Below are 19,927 nucleotides of genomic sequence, written 5' to 3'. Positions count from 1 at the left end.
AAATGAGCTGTTCGATCACTTGGCCACATGCTCAGCGCTTGGACTACAGAATTGGGATTGCCATTCGAGATACTGAATTTTTCCAGTATCTTTTTCGTCAAACCGCCAGACAGACCACATACGGCATTCAGCCGCAGCTCCGTCGTTTTGAGGACGTCCTATCTGCCCACGCTAGTTTTGCACCAAAAAAAAGCCGAGCCCTTCCACAAGCACGGCAAAATGGTCGTAAGATACGAGCAACTACCGGTGGCCTCCGACCGAGAGGCATAAGTCACTACTCGTACGCCACGATACCTGTACCCAGTGGGAAAAAGCGAGAAAGAGAAGAAGTGTGCCTGCAGGTCCAGCAGGACAGGGGGCCGCACAACCGGATATGCAGGTTTGGCGGCGATGCACACCAGGACCCTCTGGCTCAGGCGGTTTTTTAGAGAGGGCGCCTTGCTCTATCGCGCTCGCCGGTTCCAAACGCCAGTGCTGCATGCACTCAGCATACGTGAGTGGCTGTCTCGACGGCTTTCGGATGCATGCACGTCGCCAGCGGGTTTGGTCAAGTACGAGAACCAGATATCGGCACTGTGCAGTGTGCAGTGTGCAGTGTGCAGTGTGCTCGCCGACTCTTCTCTCGTCTCTTCTCTGGCGAGGGCCCACCCGATTCCATTGGGCCCAGATGTGGTACCCGTACTCCTCTCTCTTCTGCTCGCGTACTCGTACAGTGCCTCTATCCGTTCAGTGGCTACAGACCGCAGTGGTGTGCTGGCCAATGGGACCACCAGGGGGGTGGTCCCGCTGTCCAGAATTAGAACATGGGAATAATAGTACGTACTTTTTGTGTACGAAAGTAGACAGTGCTGCGCCTTCCTGCTTCCTTGACCCTACTCGTACACACCAACCATGCAGATGGGGTGCGACGTACCTTGCTTCTCTGGTCTTGCCCCCAAACAGCATGCAGCAAGGCAGTGGACCGAGCGAGGGGAAAAATAAAGACAGGGGAGGGGTCGGTTGTTCTTGCTCGTGCCCACACCCCCCACCCCCCCAATTCTCAATTCTCAACACCCCCCGTCTGCTACACACCCCCGCCCACACTTGCCTCCCCTTCTCTTGCCAGCGAAGCACCCTTGTCTCACCATGGAGGACCAAAAACGCTGACATGTTCGACTAGGGTGTATGGGTTGACGGCCCCGCTCCAGGTCCAACCCACCGCGGTGCTTGGTGGAGCCCTTCTTCCAACCGTCCGTTATGGCCCTCCCTCTCATATGGGTTCTCTTGGCCTCTTGTCCTCTTGGTCGGTTCGCGCTCCACTTTGCCTATCGACACATCCCATCCACGGCCTTTTTTATCTTTCGTTGATCGCTCTGAGGTGTGTGTGGCCTGGCTCCTCCATGCACTCAGTTCTTATTATTTTATTCTGACTCTCCATATCCTCGTACCCTCGTCGCAAACTACTTATCCTCCATCGGTTCCCCTTCCCTCACCACGCTCGTTCGCTTGTCTTCCCACCTCTCCTGCTCACGGTTGTTCTTGATCCGTTTACTTGGAATCTAGTCCGTGTTGTATTTTTGTGTTCTGTTCATTACCGGCTTCTACTTCACACCTCGCGGTTCATCCTTCGTTAGAGCAACTCGACTTTTGGAACTCGTTCCTGCCCTTCATTTATATCACGACATTGCTCTTTCCCACTCGCTCGTCCACAAAATATCTCGACGTTTGCGCTCTATATATATACTATTCTTCCCTCCCACCCATCCTTGCTATACTGCCTACCTTACTGGACAGTCAAAGGAAAGAGCGACTTAGTATCGACAGGGTAGTTAATGTACATCAGCACTCGCAACAGCCTCGACCTATCCTCAATATAGCTTCGAGACTACAACTTAGACTCGCCTCGCATCCACTCCTTTCAACTGACAGGAACCGAACGGTCAACGTCCTTCCTTGGGCCACCGTCCCATGCAACAGCCCAATACGAACAACTTGTATACTAACACACTGCACCAAACCACTACACTATCCTCACATTTGCGGATTTTGTATATTTAATTTATAACTTCAATTCTTGGCATAGCCAGGTATACCTTTCGTGAGTCACCCCGTCCGACACCGCTGTCGGCAAGGACGAGGCTAACAACATCCCAACAGGATCGAAATGGAGTCCATGATGTCCAACATCGGCCCGGCGTTCTACTGCTACAACCCAGAACAGAGCATGGCCGCCCGGCAGCACAACCACTTCATGCAGCACCACCAGATGTCGTACGCAGTGCCTACTCTGCCGTCAACACCCATCTACTCGCGGCCAAATTCGTCGTGCTCGCAGCAGCAGATGCAGATGCAGCCGCTCAGATCAATGACCAGTGTGCCGTCGAGCATCATGGCCCCCATGCCTTCGCCGCCGGCAACATCTTCGGCCATTATCAACGGCCACATCATGCACAAGCCGACTATCATGCTGGAGACTGAGCTCTGCGACGCCGATGGCCTGCACTATCCGTCCACACCGCCGCTGTCGACGGTGTCCAGCGCGATCAGCAGCCCCGGCAGCTGTGACATGCTGGCCACGCCGCTGAACCCCATGTTCTCAGGGCTGGACAGCTTCCGCAACCTGAAGGAGGCGTGCCCGACCGACTTTGTGCCCGATAATGGGTCCATGACTGGATGGAGCTCTTCACCTCCGCTGACACCTGGTGAGTCTTGGTTCCGCAATCGATTATCCCATTCAATTCCACAGGGGACCAGAAGCGGCAGCCCGTACACCAATGAGCGGCCGAGGTGGTCTCACATACATGACAATAAATTTCTGCGGGCCCCTCGCTGCACCTTTCAATTCTTTCCGTCTTTGTGTCTCCCGAACACTAGTGAACAACCGTTGCTAACGCATGCTCCCCAGTGTTTGTCCACTCCCACGCACAACAGATTCTGCCTATTGACAACTCACACGCGCCCATCTCGGTGCACAACGAGCTGCTTTCCGTGTCTGCTTGCCCTTCTCTCTCACCTTCGCCTTCCCCGTACCCGAGATCCATTGCATCTGAGCAGGACAACGATTTCTGTGACCCTCGGAACCTGACTGTCAGCGCGGTCGACAGTGATCTGTCGACAGAATTCTCTACTCTGCACTCTGATGTGGATGACGACTATTCCTTGAAGACGGAGCCGCTGTCGCCTGAAGCACATGGTGTGGCTGTCTGTGCTGTTGACTTTGAGCAATCTCTTGTGCACGGTGTTACTGGCCTGGACGACTTTCCGGAGCTGGAGTCGGAGGATGACTTTGTAAATGGGCTGGTGAACCTTGGTGGTGAGCTGTCTGCTATCTCTGCGGGATCTCCGTCCGCGGACCTGGCCAGCCGGTCACGCTCCAGCTCTTCGATCTCGGCGAACTCGGACTTTGAGTGCGATCAGTTTTTTGACACCTGGGACTCATCTCTGGAGATGGAGGCCCAGCAGTCGCACAAGCGCCAGCGGACAGTGTCCACCGGCATGAACATTTTCACGGCCGCGTCAGACTCTGCTGGCTCGAATGAGGTAGAGCAGGTGTCCAGTGTTTCGGACGAGCAGAATGACTCGTCGGACAACAACACAGACTCGGCAGGATCTGCCAGCCCAGAGAACATGGATGGCAACAGCAACACGCCGAGCGTTCCGGTTTCGACGAACCGTCGGGGCCGCAAGCAGTCGTTGACTGAGGACCCGTCGAAGATTTTTGCATGCGACCTTTGCAACCGGCGGTTCCGCCGACAGGAGCACCTCAAGAGGCACTACCGGTCTCTGCACACACAGGAGAAGCCGTTCAGCTGCCACGAGTGCGGCAAGAAGTTTTCGCGGTCGGACAACCTGGCGCAGCATGCCCGGACACATGGTGCAGGTGCTTTCGTCATGAACCTGTACGACGACGCGGAGATTGTGGCGGCGGCAACAGCATCGTATCCGCCACACCCCATGTATGCGCAGCATGCGGCTGCCATGGGCGATGACTTCTCCAACATGGGACGGGTGCTGTTCCAGGTGGCTGCAGAGATCCCGGGCAGCGCAAGCGAAGTGTCATCAGACGACGGCGGTGATGGCCAGGGCAAGAAGAAGCGGAAGCGGTCTGAGTAAGCTTGCTTACTGGCTCTTCGGCTGGCTGCGGCTGCTTCTGGGCAGCCGACCTGGCAATCGCATGTCCGATACGAATTTGATGACACATTCTTTTCAGACCGATGACCGCTACTTTTATGCGGAACGGTCCCTAGGGTTGGCTGTGGTGTTTAGAGGCGCCGTGTTGCGCTTTTGTTGATTGCCGCGGACACCCAATGAAAAATTGGCAGGAAAAAAGGGTTTGTGGCATTTCACAGGTTTTATATTATTGCAATATTGTATCAACACCCCTTGTCTGTTTCCGGCCGAAAGGTATCTTGTTTTGTTGTTCTACTGTCGAATGTTTAAGAGCCCATCACGATTTGCTAAAAAAGCGTCATCACAGTTGGAAAAGGGGAGGAGTTACATCTAAATTTTGTATTTGAGAGGTGGTGGTATGGGAGGCTTGTCGAGAAGGAATGCTCTACCGTTGACGGCATGAAGTATTATTCTGGCTTCATGACCTGAAAGAAGGGCAGATAAGAGTGTGCTGGCGGTGAACTGCAGCCAGACAGCCAGCTTTTCACTTTTTCCCCCGTTGTACTTCTGTGTTCTATTCTGTCTCTCTTCCTGGATTCGAATTTGTTTTTCACGCTGGTTTTCCCCCCCAAGTCAAGGAGTGTGCAGGTCACAGTCGCAGACGGAGACAAATCAAATTGGAATCAGTATTCAGCTAGACTTTCTTGAGCTTGTGATGTGTGCTCTGTGAAGTGATGGTGCTATGACTTGTCAAGGAGATGGTAGGCGAAATGGAATAATCGGTCCAGCACGTGACAATGGTGTACTACAGCCGCAACATAGCGTACGTCTGTGTGTGTAGATCGAAATAGGCGACACCAACTAGAGTTGGTCTAGATCGGTGATAATTTCTTTTTCCCGTTTTCCCTGTTTAGGTTTATCAGAAGCCTGGCGGGACGGCCAAAGCGCGATCGGGAGACAACGGCGTGGACCGGGCAAATTAATTTGAGGAAACATGGATCTAAGAGCGGAGCAGAAGCTAAATAAAGGAAACAAAATTGCAGTTGGGAAAAGACGGAGAGCTGTGGCAAGGATACAACGTGAGGAAGCATCCGGAGTATTTGGGGCAAATCGGACAATGTCAGACAGGCAGAAAAGCGAGGCTTAGCCCCACTTTAGTTTGCTTTTTTTGTCGGGCACATTTGCCAAGGCTACCAGGACGCAATTTCACAACAGCCAGCCAGCCAGCTAGCCAGCCCGGGCGTGAGTGTAAAACTGGGATTGAAGAGCGGCTGAGTTGAAAGGTGATCAGATCAACGGAGAGTGTTCCCAAAGAGGGAGATTGCCCGGTGTGGTGTTACCAGAAGGGTGTGAAGAGTCCAGGTATAGTGGCACGATGGGCCTCCAGGTGATCGGATTGGTGTCGGGGGGGAAGGACAGCTTTTACAGTCTGTTGCACTGTCTGGTGCAGGGACACCAGGTGGTGGCGCTAGCGAATCTGTACCCAGGGGACGAGAGAGGCGAGGGTGAGGAGGGTGAGGAGGGCGACCTGAACAGCTTCATGTACCAGACGGTTGGTCACGAGGTGGTGCCGCTGTACGGCGAGGTGACAGGTCTGCCGCTGTACCGACAGGCGATCGAGGGCCAAGCAGTGCAGCAGGGCCGGGAGTATGCGGCGGACGAGACGACAACGGGGACGACAGGGACGATGGGAGACGAGACCGAGTCGATGACGCGGCTCTTGCGCCGGGTGATGGCAGCCCACCCGTCAGCCGAGGCCGTGTGTGCGGGTGCGATCCTCAGCACGTACCAGCGCACGCGGGTCGAGTCGGTGGCCGGCCGTCTGGGACTGGTATCGCTGGCCTATCTCTGGCAGCTGCCGCGGCAGCTGTCGTCGTCGAGCCGGTCGACGTATCTGGGCGACCTCGGGCTGGCCGGCCTGGATGCCCGGATCGTCAAGGTGGCCAGCGGCGGCCTGGACGAGCAGATGCTGTGGGCCGATGTGGCCAGCGCGAGCGGCCAGACACGGCTGCAGCGGGCACTGCAGCGATTTGGCCGCCTGAACGGAGAGAATTGTGCGGATGACAGCGTGGCCATGCTGCTGGGCGAGGGTGGCGAGTACGAGACGCTGGTGCTGGACGGGCCGCGGGCGCTGTTTCGTGTCGGAGCCGTGGCCGTGGCCGAGGAGAACTGCCGGGTGGTGCGAGAGGGCGGCGGGAGTGCGTGGCTGCAGGTTGGGAAGGCGGTGGTGAAGGGAAAGGGGAGGGAGGACGAGGACGAAAAAAAGGACAAGCAGACGGCTCAGGTACGCGTGCCTGGAATTTTGGATCCGCGGTTTGAGAGCGTGCTGGCCGACATGAAGAGTCTGACTGCTGCTGAGACGGTCTCATCGACGTCTATCCCGATCTCGACTTTCCCTACTTTGTCTCTTCCGATTTCGACCTGGTCTGTCCTCCCGGAACAGTGCGACTGTCTGATTGGCGAGGCGGCCCAGTCGGTCGTCGACCAGGTGCGCGTCCGGTTGCAGCAGCTGTGGCCGACAACCGAATCACCGCCCGAGCCGACGCACTGCATCATCCGCACGCTCGTCGTGCTGCGCCGCATGGCCGACTTTGCTGCCGTCAACGCGGTCTACGGCCGGCTGTTTGGCAGTGCCCAGCCGAACCCACCGGCTCGCGTGGCCATCTCGTGCGGCGATCTGCTGCCAGACGGCCTGGACGTGGCCGTGCATCTGACCGTGCTGCTGCCTCCTCTGGCCGCCTTGACCTCAACCCCGACTCTCTCCTCAGATCGCCAGGGGCTGCACGTGCAGTCGCGCTCTTACTGGGCGCCCGCCAACATTGGACCCTACAGCCAGGCCGTCTCGGTGCGTGTCGATGTCGATGTCGATGGCGATGTCGACCAGGCTGACGGTCCCCGTCTCGTCTGCATCGCCGGCCAGATCCCGCTCGTCCCCGCTTCCATGGACCTGCCTGATGCCGCGGTCGAGACCGGTGCCCTGGTTGGCGAGCAGCTGCTGCCACTGGTCGTGTCGGGCCCCGGTTTGGCATCGTCGTCCGTCCGCGCCCCGTCTCCTCCCGCCTCCTTCGCCTTTCAGGCCACCTTGGCCCTGCAGCATCTCTGGCGCGTCGGCACTGCTGTTGACGTCCGCTGGTGGGCTGGTGCTGTGGCCTACGTGCCGCGGCAGAGCGGTCTGGCGGCCGGTGGCTTGTCGCGCCAGGCCATCGACGTCGCCAAGGCCTGGCGGGCTGCCCATGCGTGGCGACCAGAGCTGGCAGACAGCAGCGACGATGACAACGACGATGGACCGGACCTATGGGATCGCCATTTTGACGCCCGGCACTACCAGCTAGCAGGCGACGACAGCAACAATAGCAGCACGGCCCTGCAGCTCCCAGACTGGACGGCGGTCGCCCCAGCATCCGCGTCGTCTTCGACCGTGCCGCCTGTCTTCCTGGCCGAGGTCGAGGAGCTGCCGCGCGGAGCTGCGGTCGAATGGCATGCGCTTGCTGGTTTCAGTCACGTGACCGCCGGTAGTATCGAGCAGCACACCACCAGACATGGCCCAGGCAGCGGTTTCGTGCAATACGAGACGGCCGTCAAAGACAGCCGCCTGAAACAAACAGTGCGCATGTGGCCACGTGGTGCTGACGCCGGCACGCTTGCTGAGGCGGCCCTGCTCGATGGCACGGCCGCCGAGCTGGTGTACGTGGACCCGGCCAGCTGCAGCCTGTCGGCGATCACGTGGACGTCGGTGCCGGTGGTGCCGTGCATCTCGCTGTGGAACGGAGACGGTGAGAGGCTGGCGGCGGTAGTGGTAGGGTGATGGACGAGAGGAGTGAAGAAAAAGGTCAATTGAGACAGATATGGGTCTATCAAAGCCGTCACAGCCACCAATTCAGCCGTGCGGCTGCACGACGACGACGACGACGAGCGAGGCCACCATCAGGGCAAAGGCCACGACGGAGACGAGCAGCACGGTGCCGCGGCTGGCCGGAAACTTGCCGCGCAGGATCCACTGCTGGCTCTGGTAGTAGCGGTGGTAGCCCAGGAAGAGGATCAAGATGCTGATGCCAAGAAAGGTGCTGCCCAGCGGCCGGCCGACGCGGTGAAGTGCGTCGAGCTGCGAGCTGCTGTCGGAGGAGGTGCTGAGGCGGAAGAGCTGCGTGACGGCGATGCCGATGGAGGAAAAGGCGAGGGAGGTGCGCAGCCAAGCGAGGAAAGTTCGTTCTGGGGGATTAGCGGGAGGGAAGAGGAGAAAAGAAAGAGGAGAGAGGAGGAGGAGGGAGGAGAAGACGAGATGAGAAAAAAAAGAGAAGCGAGGAGACGAGAAGAGAGGAAAGGAAGATGATGACAAGAACAGAATCAAAACAACAGACACTCACCCAATGCCAAATGGTCCCTTGCCACACTCCCCTTGTTCTCTAGCTCCAGCGTCTGCACACTAGCCAGCAGTGACGCCCACCAGCTCAGCGGCTGTTCCGCTCCGTCTGGCCTGTCGTGACTGGCCTCGGACGTCGCTGTAGGCGGTGCTCTGCGTCGTCGGGGGGGTGTGCTGCTGGCTGAGGTCACGGCCGTGCTCTGATAGTCGATCGGTCGACCGGCGGCACTGTCATTGTGGAGCAGAGACTCCATTGGAACGACAGGAGCACGCGGTGTGTCGGTGTCGTAGAGAGAATTGGCGCGTCGACGGCCAATCTCGAGAATGACCTCGATGCGGTCTTGCGGGCGGACAGAGGCTGGAGAGCGGGTGCGGCTCAGAGGACGGCTCGGCGGATTGGACGGACTGGGGCTCTGCGGGTTGATTGGACTGGGACTCGGCGGACTGAATGGACGGGCTGAATCATCGCATTGGACCATCTTGATGTTTGTGCATATACTCCGTATGTGCAGACTATGTACTCCGTATAATATATGCACCTGCCAAGAGGAAATCACGTCAACGGACGCAGAATGGCGCTAGGCCGGAAAGCACGTGCACTGCAGCTACTGGAGCTGCCACCAGCCGGCCTCGTCACTGCTTTGCCAGCTGCTCGACGATGATGATTGTAGCGGTCTGTTGTGATTGTAGGACATGTTCAGGCGTATTACGTGCTGTACATAACTATACTGCCCGTGTCATACATATTCCGGTTGCTGCATATCACGGGATCCACAAGCGCGGGTCACGTGAGCTGTATCCCCATTAACCCCACGTGATACTCGACGACAGCTTTCACGACGGAGGCAAACACGCAAACACGCAAACGCACCAGCACACACGACGATGGCGGCCACGGAGAAGCGGACAGAGCCTATGGCGGTGGACATTCCGGCGTTTGCGGCCGCGCAGCTGGACCTGCTAACGGCCGAGCTGCAGAGCGAGATGGCAGAGACGGCGACGGCCATTGGCAGCCACACGCCAGCAGCACTACAGCGGGCAGGTCTGGCGTTGACGAACCTAGTCGTGGACGGACGGCGGACAGGCATGGGCGGGCGAACTGTGCTGACGCTGGTGCGTGACGGAGCGCTGAGCGTGGCTAAGAACAGTGAAGACGGCAGCGAGCTGCCGGAACACGGCCTCCGGACCGGCGACATTGTATTGGTGGCCGAGCAGCCAGGCGGCAGCGCGAAGAAGCGGGAGATGCGGGAGCTGGAGCAGCGAGGGTCACGAGGCGTGATCACGCGGGTGCGGCGGACAGGACTGGACGTGGGGCTCGACCAGGGCGACAGCGACAGCAGCAGAGAAGAAGCCGTGGACGTGCTGCTGGCCGGTCGCGTCTGGCTGGTCAAGCTGGCGGACGACGTGACCTTCCGGCGCATGTCAGCGGCGATGCAGACGCTGCAGACGATGCCATCTAGCGAGTACACGAGCCTGATGCGGGTGCTCTTTGGGCAGGCATCGCCGTCGCCGGCGGCACGCGAGAACGAGGAGGACGCGATTCGCTGGATTGACGGCTCGCTGGACGCATCGCAGCGGGCGGCCGTGCGGTTTGCGTTGGCAGCGCCCGAGGTAGCCCTGATCCACGGGCCGCCTGGCACCGGCAAGACGCACGCGCTGGTGGAGCTGGTCCTGCAGCTGGTCGGTCGCGGCCAGCGCGTGCTGGTGTGCGGGCCGTCCAACATTGCGGTTGACAACCTGGTCGAACGGCTGGGACCACACGGCGTTCCTATGGTGCGACTGGGCCATCCGGCACGCCTGCTGCCGTCTGTGGCCGGCTATGCGCTCGACGTGCTGACCCAGACGTCCGAGGCCGGCGCCATCGTGCGCGACGTGCGTGCCGACATGGACAGACAGCAGGACGAGCTGCGGCAACTGCAGAAAGGCCAGAAGCTGTCGGCCGCCGCTCGACGTGCGGCCCGTCGCTCTGTCTACGGCGAGCTGCGGGCGCTTCGCCGCGAATACCGCGACCGCGAGCGGCGCTGCGTCCACGACCTCGTCGCCGGCAGCCGCGTCGTGCTGGCAACGCTGCATGGCGCCGGTGGCAGCCAGCTGCGGGTGGCGGCCGGCGACCAGGCCAGCCGCAACTTTGACGTGGTCGTCATCGATGAGGTCGGCCAGGCACTCGAGGCACAGTGCTGGGTGGCGCTGCTGGGCGCCCGCAAGGTGGTGTGTGCGGGAGATCACCTGCAGCTGCCGCCGACGGTGAAGTCGAGGGGCAGTGGAGGGGGAGGGGGAAAAAAGAAGGGAGGAAAGGGAAAGGGAGGGAGTGGAAAAGGAGAGAAGGGAAAGAGCGAAAAGGAAGATGGGAAAGAAGCCGAAAACGAAGCACACACCACTCTCTCCCTCGAATACACCCTCTTCGACCGCCTTCTCGCTCTACACGGCGACTCGATCAAGCGCATGCTGACGACACAGTACCGCATGCACGAGCGCATCATGCGCTTCCCGTCCGACACGCTCTACGGTGGCCACCTGGTGGCGGCCGAGGCTGTGGCCGGCCGTCTGCTGCGAGATCTGCGCTACGGCGACGCAGACGACGGCTGTCCGGTAGCAGACACGGATGACACGCGCGAGCCGCTCGTCTTTATCGACACGCAAGGCGGCGACTTTGCCGAGGGGGACCAGACGAGCGAGCAGACATCCCGAGGGAAACTCACCGACAGCAAACACAACACCTTGGAAGCTGCCCTCGTGCGGCAGCACGTCCGCGCGCTCGTCGCCGCCGGCGTCCGGCCCCAGGACATTGCTGTCGTCACGCCCTACAGCGCCCAGGTGGCCCTGCTGGCGCCGCTCAAGACCGCCTTGGCCGGGCTCGAGGTCGGCACCGTCGACGGCTTCCAGGGCCGCGAGAAGGAGGCCGTCGTGCTCAGCCTGGTGCGCAGCAACTTGACCGCCGACGTCGGCTTCCTGGCCGATCGCCGCCGCCTCAACGTGGCCATGACACGGCCAAAACGGTCGCTCACCGTCATCGGCGACTCTGAGACTGTAGGACGGTGAGCTTTCTTTTTTTTTTTCCCCTCTTTCTTTTTTTCCTCTTTCTTCTTTTCCTCCTCTCTCTTCCTTCTTCTTTCTTCCTCTTTCAACTGCTAACCAGCCAGAGGAAGCACCTTCCTCAAACAGTGGATGGCCTTTCTCGAAGAGCATGCCGATCTGCGCTATCCAGACTCGTCCGAGGCCGCAGCCGAGCCTTGAGTCCCTGTTGCTGACTAATCACTACCTTCCGGCTTGGGCTTCTCTTCCGGCGCATCGCATCGTGCCGTGCTCTCGTAATGCCTGCTGTACATAAAACGGGTATGCGAATACGGAGGACCGGTCGCACCTGCTTGTTTCGCTGTCCCGCTGTGCGACGGATGCCGTGCCTTCCCAGTCCGGCCTCACGAGCTCGTAACTTGGCCTTCTTTCCCTTCTCATCTTCAACCTCTCCTTTTTCACCCTCTCCTTTGCTCATCCTCATCTCCTCCCTTTTCATTCATCCTCTCCTTTTCTCAATCTCATCTCTCATCCTCATCTATACTCTCTTTCCTCCTCTCCCACTGCAGCCTTACCAACCACGGTGCGAGACCTCCCACCCGACCCATCCGTGACACCACACACGCCGCAAACACGTCCGTTCGCCGAACCCTGGCACATCCGACGTCTGACACTGCAGAAGGAATACGGCGTAAAGCTCAAACACAAACAATGGCTGGGCCTCTTGCGACCCTCGGCCCCTGCATCGACTGGGCCCACCAGCAACGTTGAATCCTACCGTGCCAGCAGCTGCGCCTTACCTCTTTGGGCGCCCTGCTGCAACTGTCGCTCCATTCTCGAATCTCCGCCGTTGTTTCTTCTCTTTGCTTTGGCGCCGTTCCGGCTGTTTCATCCACGGGGCCTGTGTGGTTCCCCCCCCGTCAAACTGCTCAAACTCTCAGACAGCCTTCGCTTCGCTCTGCCAGCGTCTGGCCTCGTTCCTGGCCATCGCCACCGCCCGCCCGCTTCAGATACATCGCATCATCATTTCTATTTCTAAACCCGCAGAGCCCGCCTTTTTCTTTGCTCGCGGACCGTTCCCCTTCCTCCACGCTCTGCAAGCTTGGCTTGGGCCCTTCTCCCCCGTCCCACCGCCCTAGCATGCCAACCAGCAGCTAGGATCCCTGCATACTACCACCTTATTATATTGCAGGTATCTTACTTGAACTCGTGTCGCATACTCACTCTTTTCTCTCTCTCCAGAGTACACCCCCTTAAGACGGTCGCGCCCACCCTCATCTACACAGCGTCTGTTTCTGTTAATTGTCTGCCGCTGGTTCGAACGGCGCTCTCTCTCTCTCTCTCTTGCTCTTTCGCTCTGTCGCTCTTTCGCCCTTTCGCTCTCTCACCTTTGTCACTCTCTTCCACTCTGGCTGGGACAGAGCGGCCATCCATTCGTTTCAACGTGTCTGGTCCACGCCGCACAGCACTCAGTCCTCTCTGTCCACCACCACCAGCGCAGCGGTCTTTGCCGGTGCCCGATGGATCACGCCGGCACGAACCCGCGACCTCGTCTTTCCGCCAACTCCATCGCCTCTCGTGGTCATGAACAGAGCCACCATGTTGAAGCCGCTCTCCAGCCCGGGTGTAGACCGGCCCAGGGCCTCGCGCCAGTCTGTCCGGGGACGCATCTCGGCTCCAATCCCCATGCCCGATCCCCTTGACCTCAAAGAGCAGCAGTCCGTCCCCAGTGAGTCTGGTGCTGTGCATGAGTCCTGCCCGAGTCCCATGCCAAAGCCAGTCCAGTCCGCTTCTTTCGACCCGGAATCGGCAGAGGTCGTGCCTGTGGTGGCGGCACCGGTCGAGAATGCCAAGAGCGCATCAGTACCCGACGCTTCCGGACCCCCTGCAACGACCTTTCCGCCTGCATCGGCCTCTCTGCTTCCCTCCCCTCTGCAGAGAGAAGCAGGCACCAGCTCGCCTGCATCGGCTAGCCAGCTATCACCCGCTTCCACACCACAGCCGCGCCCTCTCTCGAAGCGACCGCCACCACATGCCATTGCCACCAGCTCGACTCTGCTCTCAGACTCCCCTCCTACTGCCAGAGGCTCAAAACGCGTTTCCTCGGCCCTTCAGCAACGTGCCCCTCCAAATAACGTGCGATACTCTGAAGCCAGCGCCAGATCGGAGAACCCCCGAATCAGCCAGAGCAGAGATACCGGCAGCGACATAAGGCCTCAGCGGAAAAAGTCTGGTTTTCGTGGCGCTTTCAGCAAGCTCTTCAGCCGCCGGAAGCACGTTGATAGCTTGCCCCCTCCCAGCAGCCAAGCTTCTCATTACGACACCCCCCCACTGCACCGCAGCGTGCGTTCGGTATGTTTTTTTTTTTTTTTTTTCGTCGTCCGCCTGCGCCTCCTCATACTGACTGCTACAAGGATCCCACTGTGCTCAGCATCTCAAAGGAGGCCGAGCCTGGGCGTTCGACCTCGCTTCCCCTCAGCGAGTATGGTCGCGCACTCCGGTCGCACTCAGTCGGTCCTGGCGCCATGTCGATCATTGACAGCGTGCGGACGTCCCTACATGCTGACGGCCCGTCAACGGTCCAAGACGACGCCGCTCGCAGTCGCTCATCCGCAGCTACGGCCACGACGGTAACCCGCATGCGTATTGCACAGCACCACTTGCGCCGTGGTGCCGGGGGTTACGGAAGCAGCGGAGACATTCTCGGCGGGGGGGAGTGGGCCGGCCTGTCTCCCCGACCTGCAAGCGTGCATGCCCGAGCTACTCACCATCCGCTCTCATCTACCGGCCTGGGTGGCGGTGCTGCCACAAGCCGAGGGAACTTGGCAGGCAATGTTGACGGAATCGTGCCGTATCGCGCTGACGAGATCGGCCGTGCCATCACATCTGACCTGGTGGGAGCGACAGACTTGGGTCTCAGGAGACGTTCTCGGTCGTTGTCTGGTCTGCGCGACCTGACCTTTGGTCGGGACAGGTCCCGTCGCCGCAGCGATGAGATCCGTTACTGGCGTGAGAGCTACGATCCGACGCTCATGTCTCCTCTCTCCGACGAGGATGCGGACGGCCCGGAGACTCGCACAGGCCACGCAGATGACAACGGCATTGAGGGCCGGGACGGCGACGACGACGATGACGACATCCGTGAACGCGATCTTGCGCGTCGGCACAGTGGAAGCCCTTCGGACTTTCTCAATAATGGCGGGCTCAGTGGCGCCCTTCTGCCCAGCCTGCCTGCCACACCTGGCTCCCCGGACTCGCCGAATACGGCGATGCAACCGTTTTCCTTTGGCAACTTATCCGGCCTGCCCGAAATGCCACACACCGCCAACATGAACTCCCGTCTCGACATGCTCGAGTCCCGCATGCATCGCGTCGAGCATGTCGTCGACCAGCTCTTCCACGCCGTGGCCGAGCTCAAGGAGCACCCGAGATCTGCGCACTCGTTTGCCAACGACACGGTCATGTACACCTCGCCATCAGCAACGGCAACAGCAGAAATGCGGCCGATTTACACGGCCTCGACATCGGCCAAGCACCGCTTTGCTCCCGCCGCCTCATCACGCTGCAGCAGCCGCCATTCAGACCGCTCCGGCAACTCCACCGCCTCCTTCGACTCGGACATGCACCAGTCACACCTGTCCTTTGGCGAAGGTCGCACCTACATCGGCTCGCTCCACCCGCCATCGACGGCGGCCACGCAGGTGAAGCCTGTGCCCATGCCGGCATTCCCACCGTCAGTCGCAGCCACAGTCAGAGAAGCGGCGAGCCTGCCGGCACTTGGCGCCTCCATTGGTCGCGGCACGTCGCCAGCCTCAGCCGCAGAGATGGCAGCACAGCTTGAAGCAGAGCGGGCTGCCCGCCAAACGCTCGAGGCCCAGGTCAAGAAGCTGAATGACCGCATCAACGTCCTCTCCACCACCATGTACGCCATCGTGCGCGACCCGGCAGCACAGCAGAAGCGCAGCCTTGAGCCTCTGTCCTCCCCGGTGTCAAGCACAGGCAGCATCCGTGACGCTGTCGCCACAAAGCTCACGCTACCACAAGCCATGGGCAAGCTCGAGCGGCCGTCGACCCGGGAAGACGGCAGCAGCAACGTCGACCCCAGCGGTGGCGACAGCCCCGAGCAGCAGCGAAAGACGTCCAGGACTCTCAGCCTGGGCCAGCTGACGCTTGGCAAGAGCGCCGTGCGCGCATGAGCAGCATCTTATCTTATGAGTGCGATGATACCCACGTTTTCGACTGGCCTTTGTTTGCTGCCCTCGTTGCTCTACTTGCTACTAACAAATGCCCGTTCTTGGGTCTCCTTGCTTATTCCCTTTGCCCCGTCCGACCTCAACTGTATTATACTTAGCTCCTCTGTCCTTTCCTTACCGTGATACTACGAAATCCCGCGTTTTATCGTCCTATTTGCCCTACTGTAGGCATGACCTCTTTACCTTTATTTTGTCCTCTGTTTCGTTCAAACTGCTTGTTTCGTCAGCAACCTCTTTCGTCTGGCAAGCACGTGGCACTAATGTATTATTATCCGCAGCGGAAGCCCGCCCGCCTTTTGATTTTGGCATACGTATTGGAAAGCCCCTATTTGAAGCAGAAGTATGCTCCATATGGAGAAATCGTACGCCATAATATATAAGATACCAACCATATGTACTCCGTACGGAGTACCATCCAACTTCGTCCACCGAAGGCTGAGCTGGGGAAAGCCGACCTTCTGTATTAGGAATAGCGCAAGTGGGGCTTATCTTCGAATAGGTAATAGCTCTTACTCCGCAATCGCGCTGGATTGAGCGCATGAAATTTTAGGTTGCCCGTTTCTCACGTAATCAATATTCGCGACCTAGTCTCATCAGGATCTGTTCTTTTGGTGATCATCTTGTCCTCCTGTTCCGTCCAGCTCTCAATTGCCCCTGGCCATCCTGTGACAGCGCTATCTTCCGATCTCAACACGGTTCTGACGCCCGATTGTATAGCGCGCCAGCAGAAGCATTGCATCAAGGCAGACGCGAGAACGAAGTGAAAAGACGAGGCACGATCGCAAGCATCATGTCGCACACGCAGTGGGTCGACTGGACGAAGACCACGCAGTCCAAGGACTACCGTGGCTCCAATTCATTTGCGACGTTTATGATCATTGGCCGTAGGTGCTTATTGTTTGCGTGTGATTTCTTCGCGACGTTGCGCTGACCTCTTGCGCCGACAGCCGTGTGTTTCTTTCTGGGCATCCTCTTTGCCTCCTTTCCGTACGACTTCCCGCTGCTCTGGACGTCGGACCCGGTACCGCCGGCGTACTATGACCAGCTAGAGACGCACCTCAAGTTTGTGCACCAGTCGCCGCCGCTGATTGCGCGGCTGCTGTCGATGATCATCAGCGTCGGCTTTGCCGGCTTCTTCATCAAGCTGTTCCGGCCCTCCGAGGCCAACGTGCTGTTTGACGGCGCCAGCCTGGTGCTCTACCTCATCGGCACCGGCGTCTACATTGCCAACATCGTCAAGGGCCTACGCACCGTCAGCGCCGGCATCTGGGAGGACCCCGAGGCCTTTGAGACCATCAGCGGCCCGCTCACCGGCGAGGTCGTCCTCGGCCGCGAGGACAGCCTCCAGGTTCTGTCTGCCTCCAACACCATCCTGGCCCTCATCCTCGTCGGCGTGCTCGCCCTGCAGATCGGCCAGTGGCACGCCGAACGCCGCGAGGCCGACGACGAGACCAAGCGCCGCTCCGGCCCCAGCAACAGCAGCAGCAACGGCAACAGCCACAGCAACAACAACAATAGCAGCCACAGCAACAACAGCAATGCTACCAGCAGCAGCAATGCTGCCAGCACCAAGAAGAAGCAGTGAGGGCTTCCGCATCAGAGGACGAGAGGGAAAAGGCCTGCATGGCTGTGTGTGTTGGGTAAATTGGGAACAGCTGATACGGCATCGTCGGAATGCCGGCAACAGCCGTGATATGGGACTCGTACATATTACAGTCTAGTCGTCGCCTACGTGCCAGATCAAGCAAAACAGCCAATACAACGGTAGTAACACCATACCTGCGAAAGCCTTGCGACAGATCAAAGCACGCAAAAAAAAATCACGAGTATTAGGAAAATCAACAAGCCGACAAGCAAAGAGTGGAATTAGGATAGTGGACAACCAGCTGCGTGTATTTCTATTTGGTAAGATGGATTAAAGAGTGATATTGCTCTGCAATTGTATCGTATCTTGCTCTACTTAAAAACACCTACGCAGTATCCAAACGCCCAAGTCAAAGCTTAAAACAAACCCGAAAACGAGTAGGGAGAGAAAGAACAGGTGGCAGTGCCGTATAAAACGAATGCTAGCCCTAAAGGCTCTGTCTGGTATCATATGCATGCATAAAGAAACAAGTACTCAAAACAAACCCAAAAGCCGAAGGAAACAAAGTAATACAAAAAATAAGAAGGGCTGGAGCTCTACTTTCGCCGTAAGTCCGGCGTTGATTGCACGCTGTCTGGCACATAGTGGCCGAGGTCCAGGCTTGCTGCTGCCATCATGTCGGAGAATGTTGTCTGCCGAATTCCACTTTGTTGCCGCTGAGATCCACTGTTGCCCGTTACCGTCGCCACCGGAGGTGGTGTCTGGAGAGCTGAAGGAAAAATAGTGCTTTCTTGGAAGCCAGCATGTGCAACGATGCTTGGGTCTGCACCAACATTGATCTCCTCCATCCCGGGAAGGCTTTGCTTCCACTGCTCCTGTTGATGTCGGGACAACGAACCTCGCATGTTTCGAATCGGGGGCACAACAATAGCATCCAGAGAAGCAGTCCCTCTGGACCTTGGAGGTGAAACTGTTCTGTAACTCCCAGCGCCACTGAAACCAGGATTCATCGTTCGCTGGCCACCATCGCTGGCCACTGTCGAGAAGTGCGACACGGGCGACGTCGACTGCTTGCGAATAAAATCTGACCGGAAGGCCGTGTCCTCTTGTAGCATCGGCGAACTGATCGACAGTGGGTTTTTGATTATGTTGCCAAACGAGGAAACTGTCCGGGACCGCTTGTAGTAGCTTCTTCCACCAGGCATCCCACTGCTCGGCTGTCCCTTGCGCCGGAGACGGTAGCTCCCAGCCCACACCATGGCGCCGATCAGCAGGAGCCCTCCCAGGCCACCTACTACGCCGCCGATGACCGATGCGGTAGGAAATGGTTTGGTTGATTTGCTGCTAGTGCTTGTAGCTGCACTTTCACTACTGGTCGTGGTGCCAGCACCAGTCGTGCTTGTAAAGGCAGCCGTCGGTGACGAGTCAGTAGTCGGCACTACGGCGACAGTCGTCTCTGAAGAAGTCGGTACAGTGGAGGAAGAGAAAACTGTTGTGGCTCCTGCTGTCATTGTCGGTATTGCTGACGTGGTGAGTGAGGTTGTGACGGGAGCTGTATTCTGGTCGGCGTCCCGTGTACAATCTCCGGAACTGTTGCAAGAGTATCCAAACGGACAGCAAGTACCAGAGCCGCAGTGTGTCAAGACTCCGTTGAGCGCAGTAGTCTTGACACTTGCGTTCGGATAGTTATCCACATCTTGTAGGCTTATGTCGCAGGAAATCGGGCGAATAGTTGAGCAGCTTTCTCCTGATGGACAGCAGAGGATGGTGGTGTTTCCCGCTAGGACATCGCAGGTCGAGCCGGAAGGGCAGCAGAAGTTGCTTGGAAGGTTGCTTTCTGCACATGCGAAGAAGTTGGAAGAGCAGCCTTCTGACCGTGATACTAGAAGCGGATGATTATCCATAGAAACTGAGTAAGCAAAGGCGTTGTGCGGTGTCCAAATGGAGACCAGTATCACGAATGTCCAGGTTGTTGGTATTCGGGACATATTTGAGCGAGGCATATCGATTTGGTTGCTCGTTCGTTTGCGTATGTGTTTAAAGCTCTCGCTCTGATGGCATAAGTTGTTTGTAGAATATGTGTGATTGTGAGGTGTACGGGTGTCAGTGGTGTATTCAGCACGGCTGGAATTGTGTTGGGGGTGACAAGGATTTGGGAGAGGTATGCAGAAAGGAAGAGCTGAAAATCAGAACTAAAACAGCAAGGTATGAACGGGAAGAGGTTGGCGGCAAGACGGTGCCTTGAAATACAAGACGGAGCCACAGCAATGGAGTGATTCATGAGCACGATTTGGGGCCTCAAGGGGCCCAACCAAAGCCACCAGGTGAGGCTAGTGGGCTACCTCAAATACCAAAGGATAATAAAAGAGGGTAGAAAGGCGCAGCCAAAAGAACGTGCGGTTTCGTGGACGAACAGTGTTGGGGTCTGAAAGAAAGACGGTGAAAGGCCAAGGGCAGGCTCTAGAAGGAGGCAGGCACGAGAGGGACGAACAAACGACTGGTTCTCTGGGTCCAGGATTAAGTGAGCAGTCCAGTTTGTTCATGCACCAAAGATCGCCACATTGTCACTAGGACTCTTTGTCTGGCCATGTGGACCATGCCGCTTTGCTGGATCGGAATGCCAAGGAG

General features: G+C 58.2%; 7 protein-coding genes across 7 annotated transcripts; 5 read left to right on the top strand and 2 right to left on the bottom strand.

Moving 5' to 3' along the window:
• Positions 1 to 2,143: 2,143 nt before the first annotated feature.
• Positions 2,144 to 4,092, top strand: CMQ_725 (c2h2 transcription factor; the record flags this gene model as incomplete). The annotated part of the gene is made up of 2 exons (XM_014317804.1): positions 2,144 to 2,681; positions 2,885 to 4,092. The coding sequence occupies 2 exons, from the start codon at positions 2,144 to 2,146 to the stop codon at positions 4,090 to 4,092; spliced, it is 1,746 nt and encodes a 581-aa protein (XP_014173279.1).
• A 1,372-nt stretch (positions 4,093 to 5,464) lies between these two features.
• Positions 5,465 to 7,894, top strand: CMQ_599 (ATP-binding l-psp endoribonuclease family protein; the record flags this gene model as incomplete). The annotated part of the gene is made up of 1 exon (XM_014317678.1): positions 5,465 to 7,894. The coding sequence occupies one exon, from the start codon at positions 5,465 to 5,467 to the stop codon at positions 7,892 to 7,894; it is 2,430 nt and encodes an 809-aa protein (XP_014173153.1).
• Positions 7,895 to 7,966: 72 nt separating this feature from the next.
• CMQ_1057 (pf02656 domain containing protein) lies at positions 7,967 to 8,928 on the bottom strand (the record flags this gene model as incomplete). The annotated part of the gene is made up of 2 exons (XM_014318136.1): positions 7,967 to 8,298; positions 8,454 to 8,928. 2 exons carry the CDS (start codon positions 8,926 to 8,928, stop codon positions 7,967 to 7,969), a joined length of 807 nt encoding a protein of 268 aa, XP_014173611.1.
• Positions 8,929 to 9,334: 406 nt separating this feature from the next.
• Positions 9,335 to 11,683, top strand: CMQ_614 (DNA-binding protein smubp-2; the record flags this gene model as incomplete). The annotated part of the gene is made up of 2 exons (XM_014317693.1): positions 9,335 to 11,476; positions 11,612 to 11,683. 2 exons carry the CDS (start codon positions 9,335 to 9,337, stop codon positions 11,681 to 11,683), a joined length of 2,214 nt encoding a protein of 737 aa, XP_014173168.1.
• A 1,362-nt stretch (positions 11,684 to 13,045) lies between these two features.
• On the top strand, positions 13,046 to 15,657 carry CMQ_1347 (uncharacterized protein; the record flags this gene model as incomplete). Its single annotated transcript, XM_014318426.1, has 2 exons — positions 13,046 to 13,813; positions 13,876 to 15,657. The coding sequence occupies 2 exons, from the start codon at positions 13,046 to 13,048 to the stop codon at positions 15,655 to 15,657; spliced, it is 2,550 nt and encodes an 849-aa protein (XP_014173901.1).
• Positions 15,658 to 16,504: 847 nt separating this feature from the next.
• On the top strand, positions 16,505 to 17,482 carry CMQ_414 (secretory component protein; the record flags this gene model as incomplete). The annotated part of the gene is made up of 3 exons (XM_014317493.1): positions 16,505 to 16,598; positions 16,662 to 17,130; positions 17,431 to 17,482. 3 exons carry the CDS (start codon positions 16,505 to 16,507, stop codon positions 17,480 to 17,482), a joined length of 615 nt encoding a protein of 204 aa, XP_014172968.1.
• Positions 17,483 to 17,895: 413 nt separating this feature from the next.
• CMQ_1667 (uncharacterized protein) lies at positions 17,896 to 18,810 on the bottom strand (the record flags this gene model as incomplete). Its single annotated transcript, XM_014318746.1, has 1 exon — positions 17,896 to 18,810. One exon carries the CDS (start codon positions 18,808 to 18,810, stop codon positions 17,896 to 17,898), a length of 915 nt encoding a protein of 304 aa, XP_014174221.1.
• Between the last annotated feature and the right edge of the window lie 1,117 nt (positions 18,811 to 19,927).

The sequence above is a fragment of the Grosmannia clavigera genome, assembly GCF_000143105.1.
Source record: "Grosmannia clavigera kw1407 unplaced genomic scaffold GCSC_140, whole genome shotgun sequence".
In the NCBI taxonomy this organism is placed as follows: domain Eukaryota; kingdom Fungi; phylum Ascomycota; class Sordariomycetes; order Ophiostomatales; family Ophiostomataceae; genus Leptographium; species Leptographium clavigerum.
This window is presented reverse-complemented; position numbering and strand designations above follow the sequence as displayed.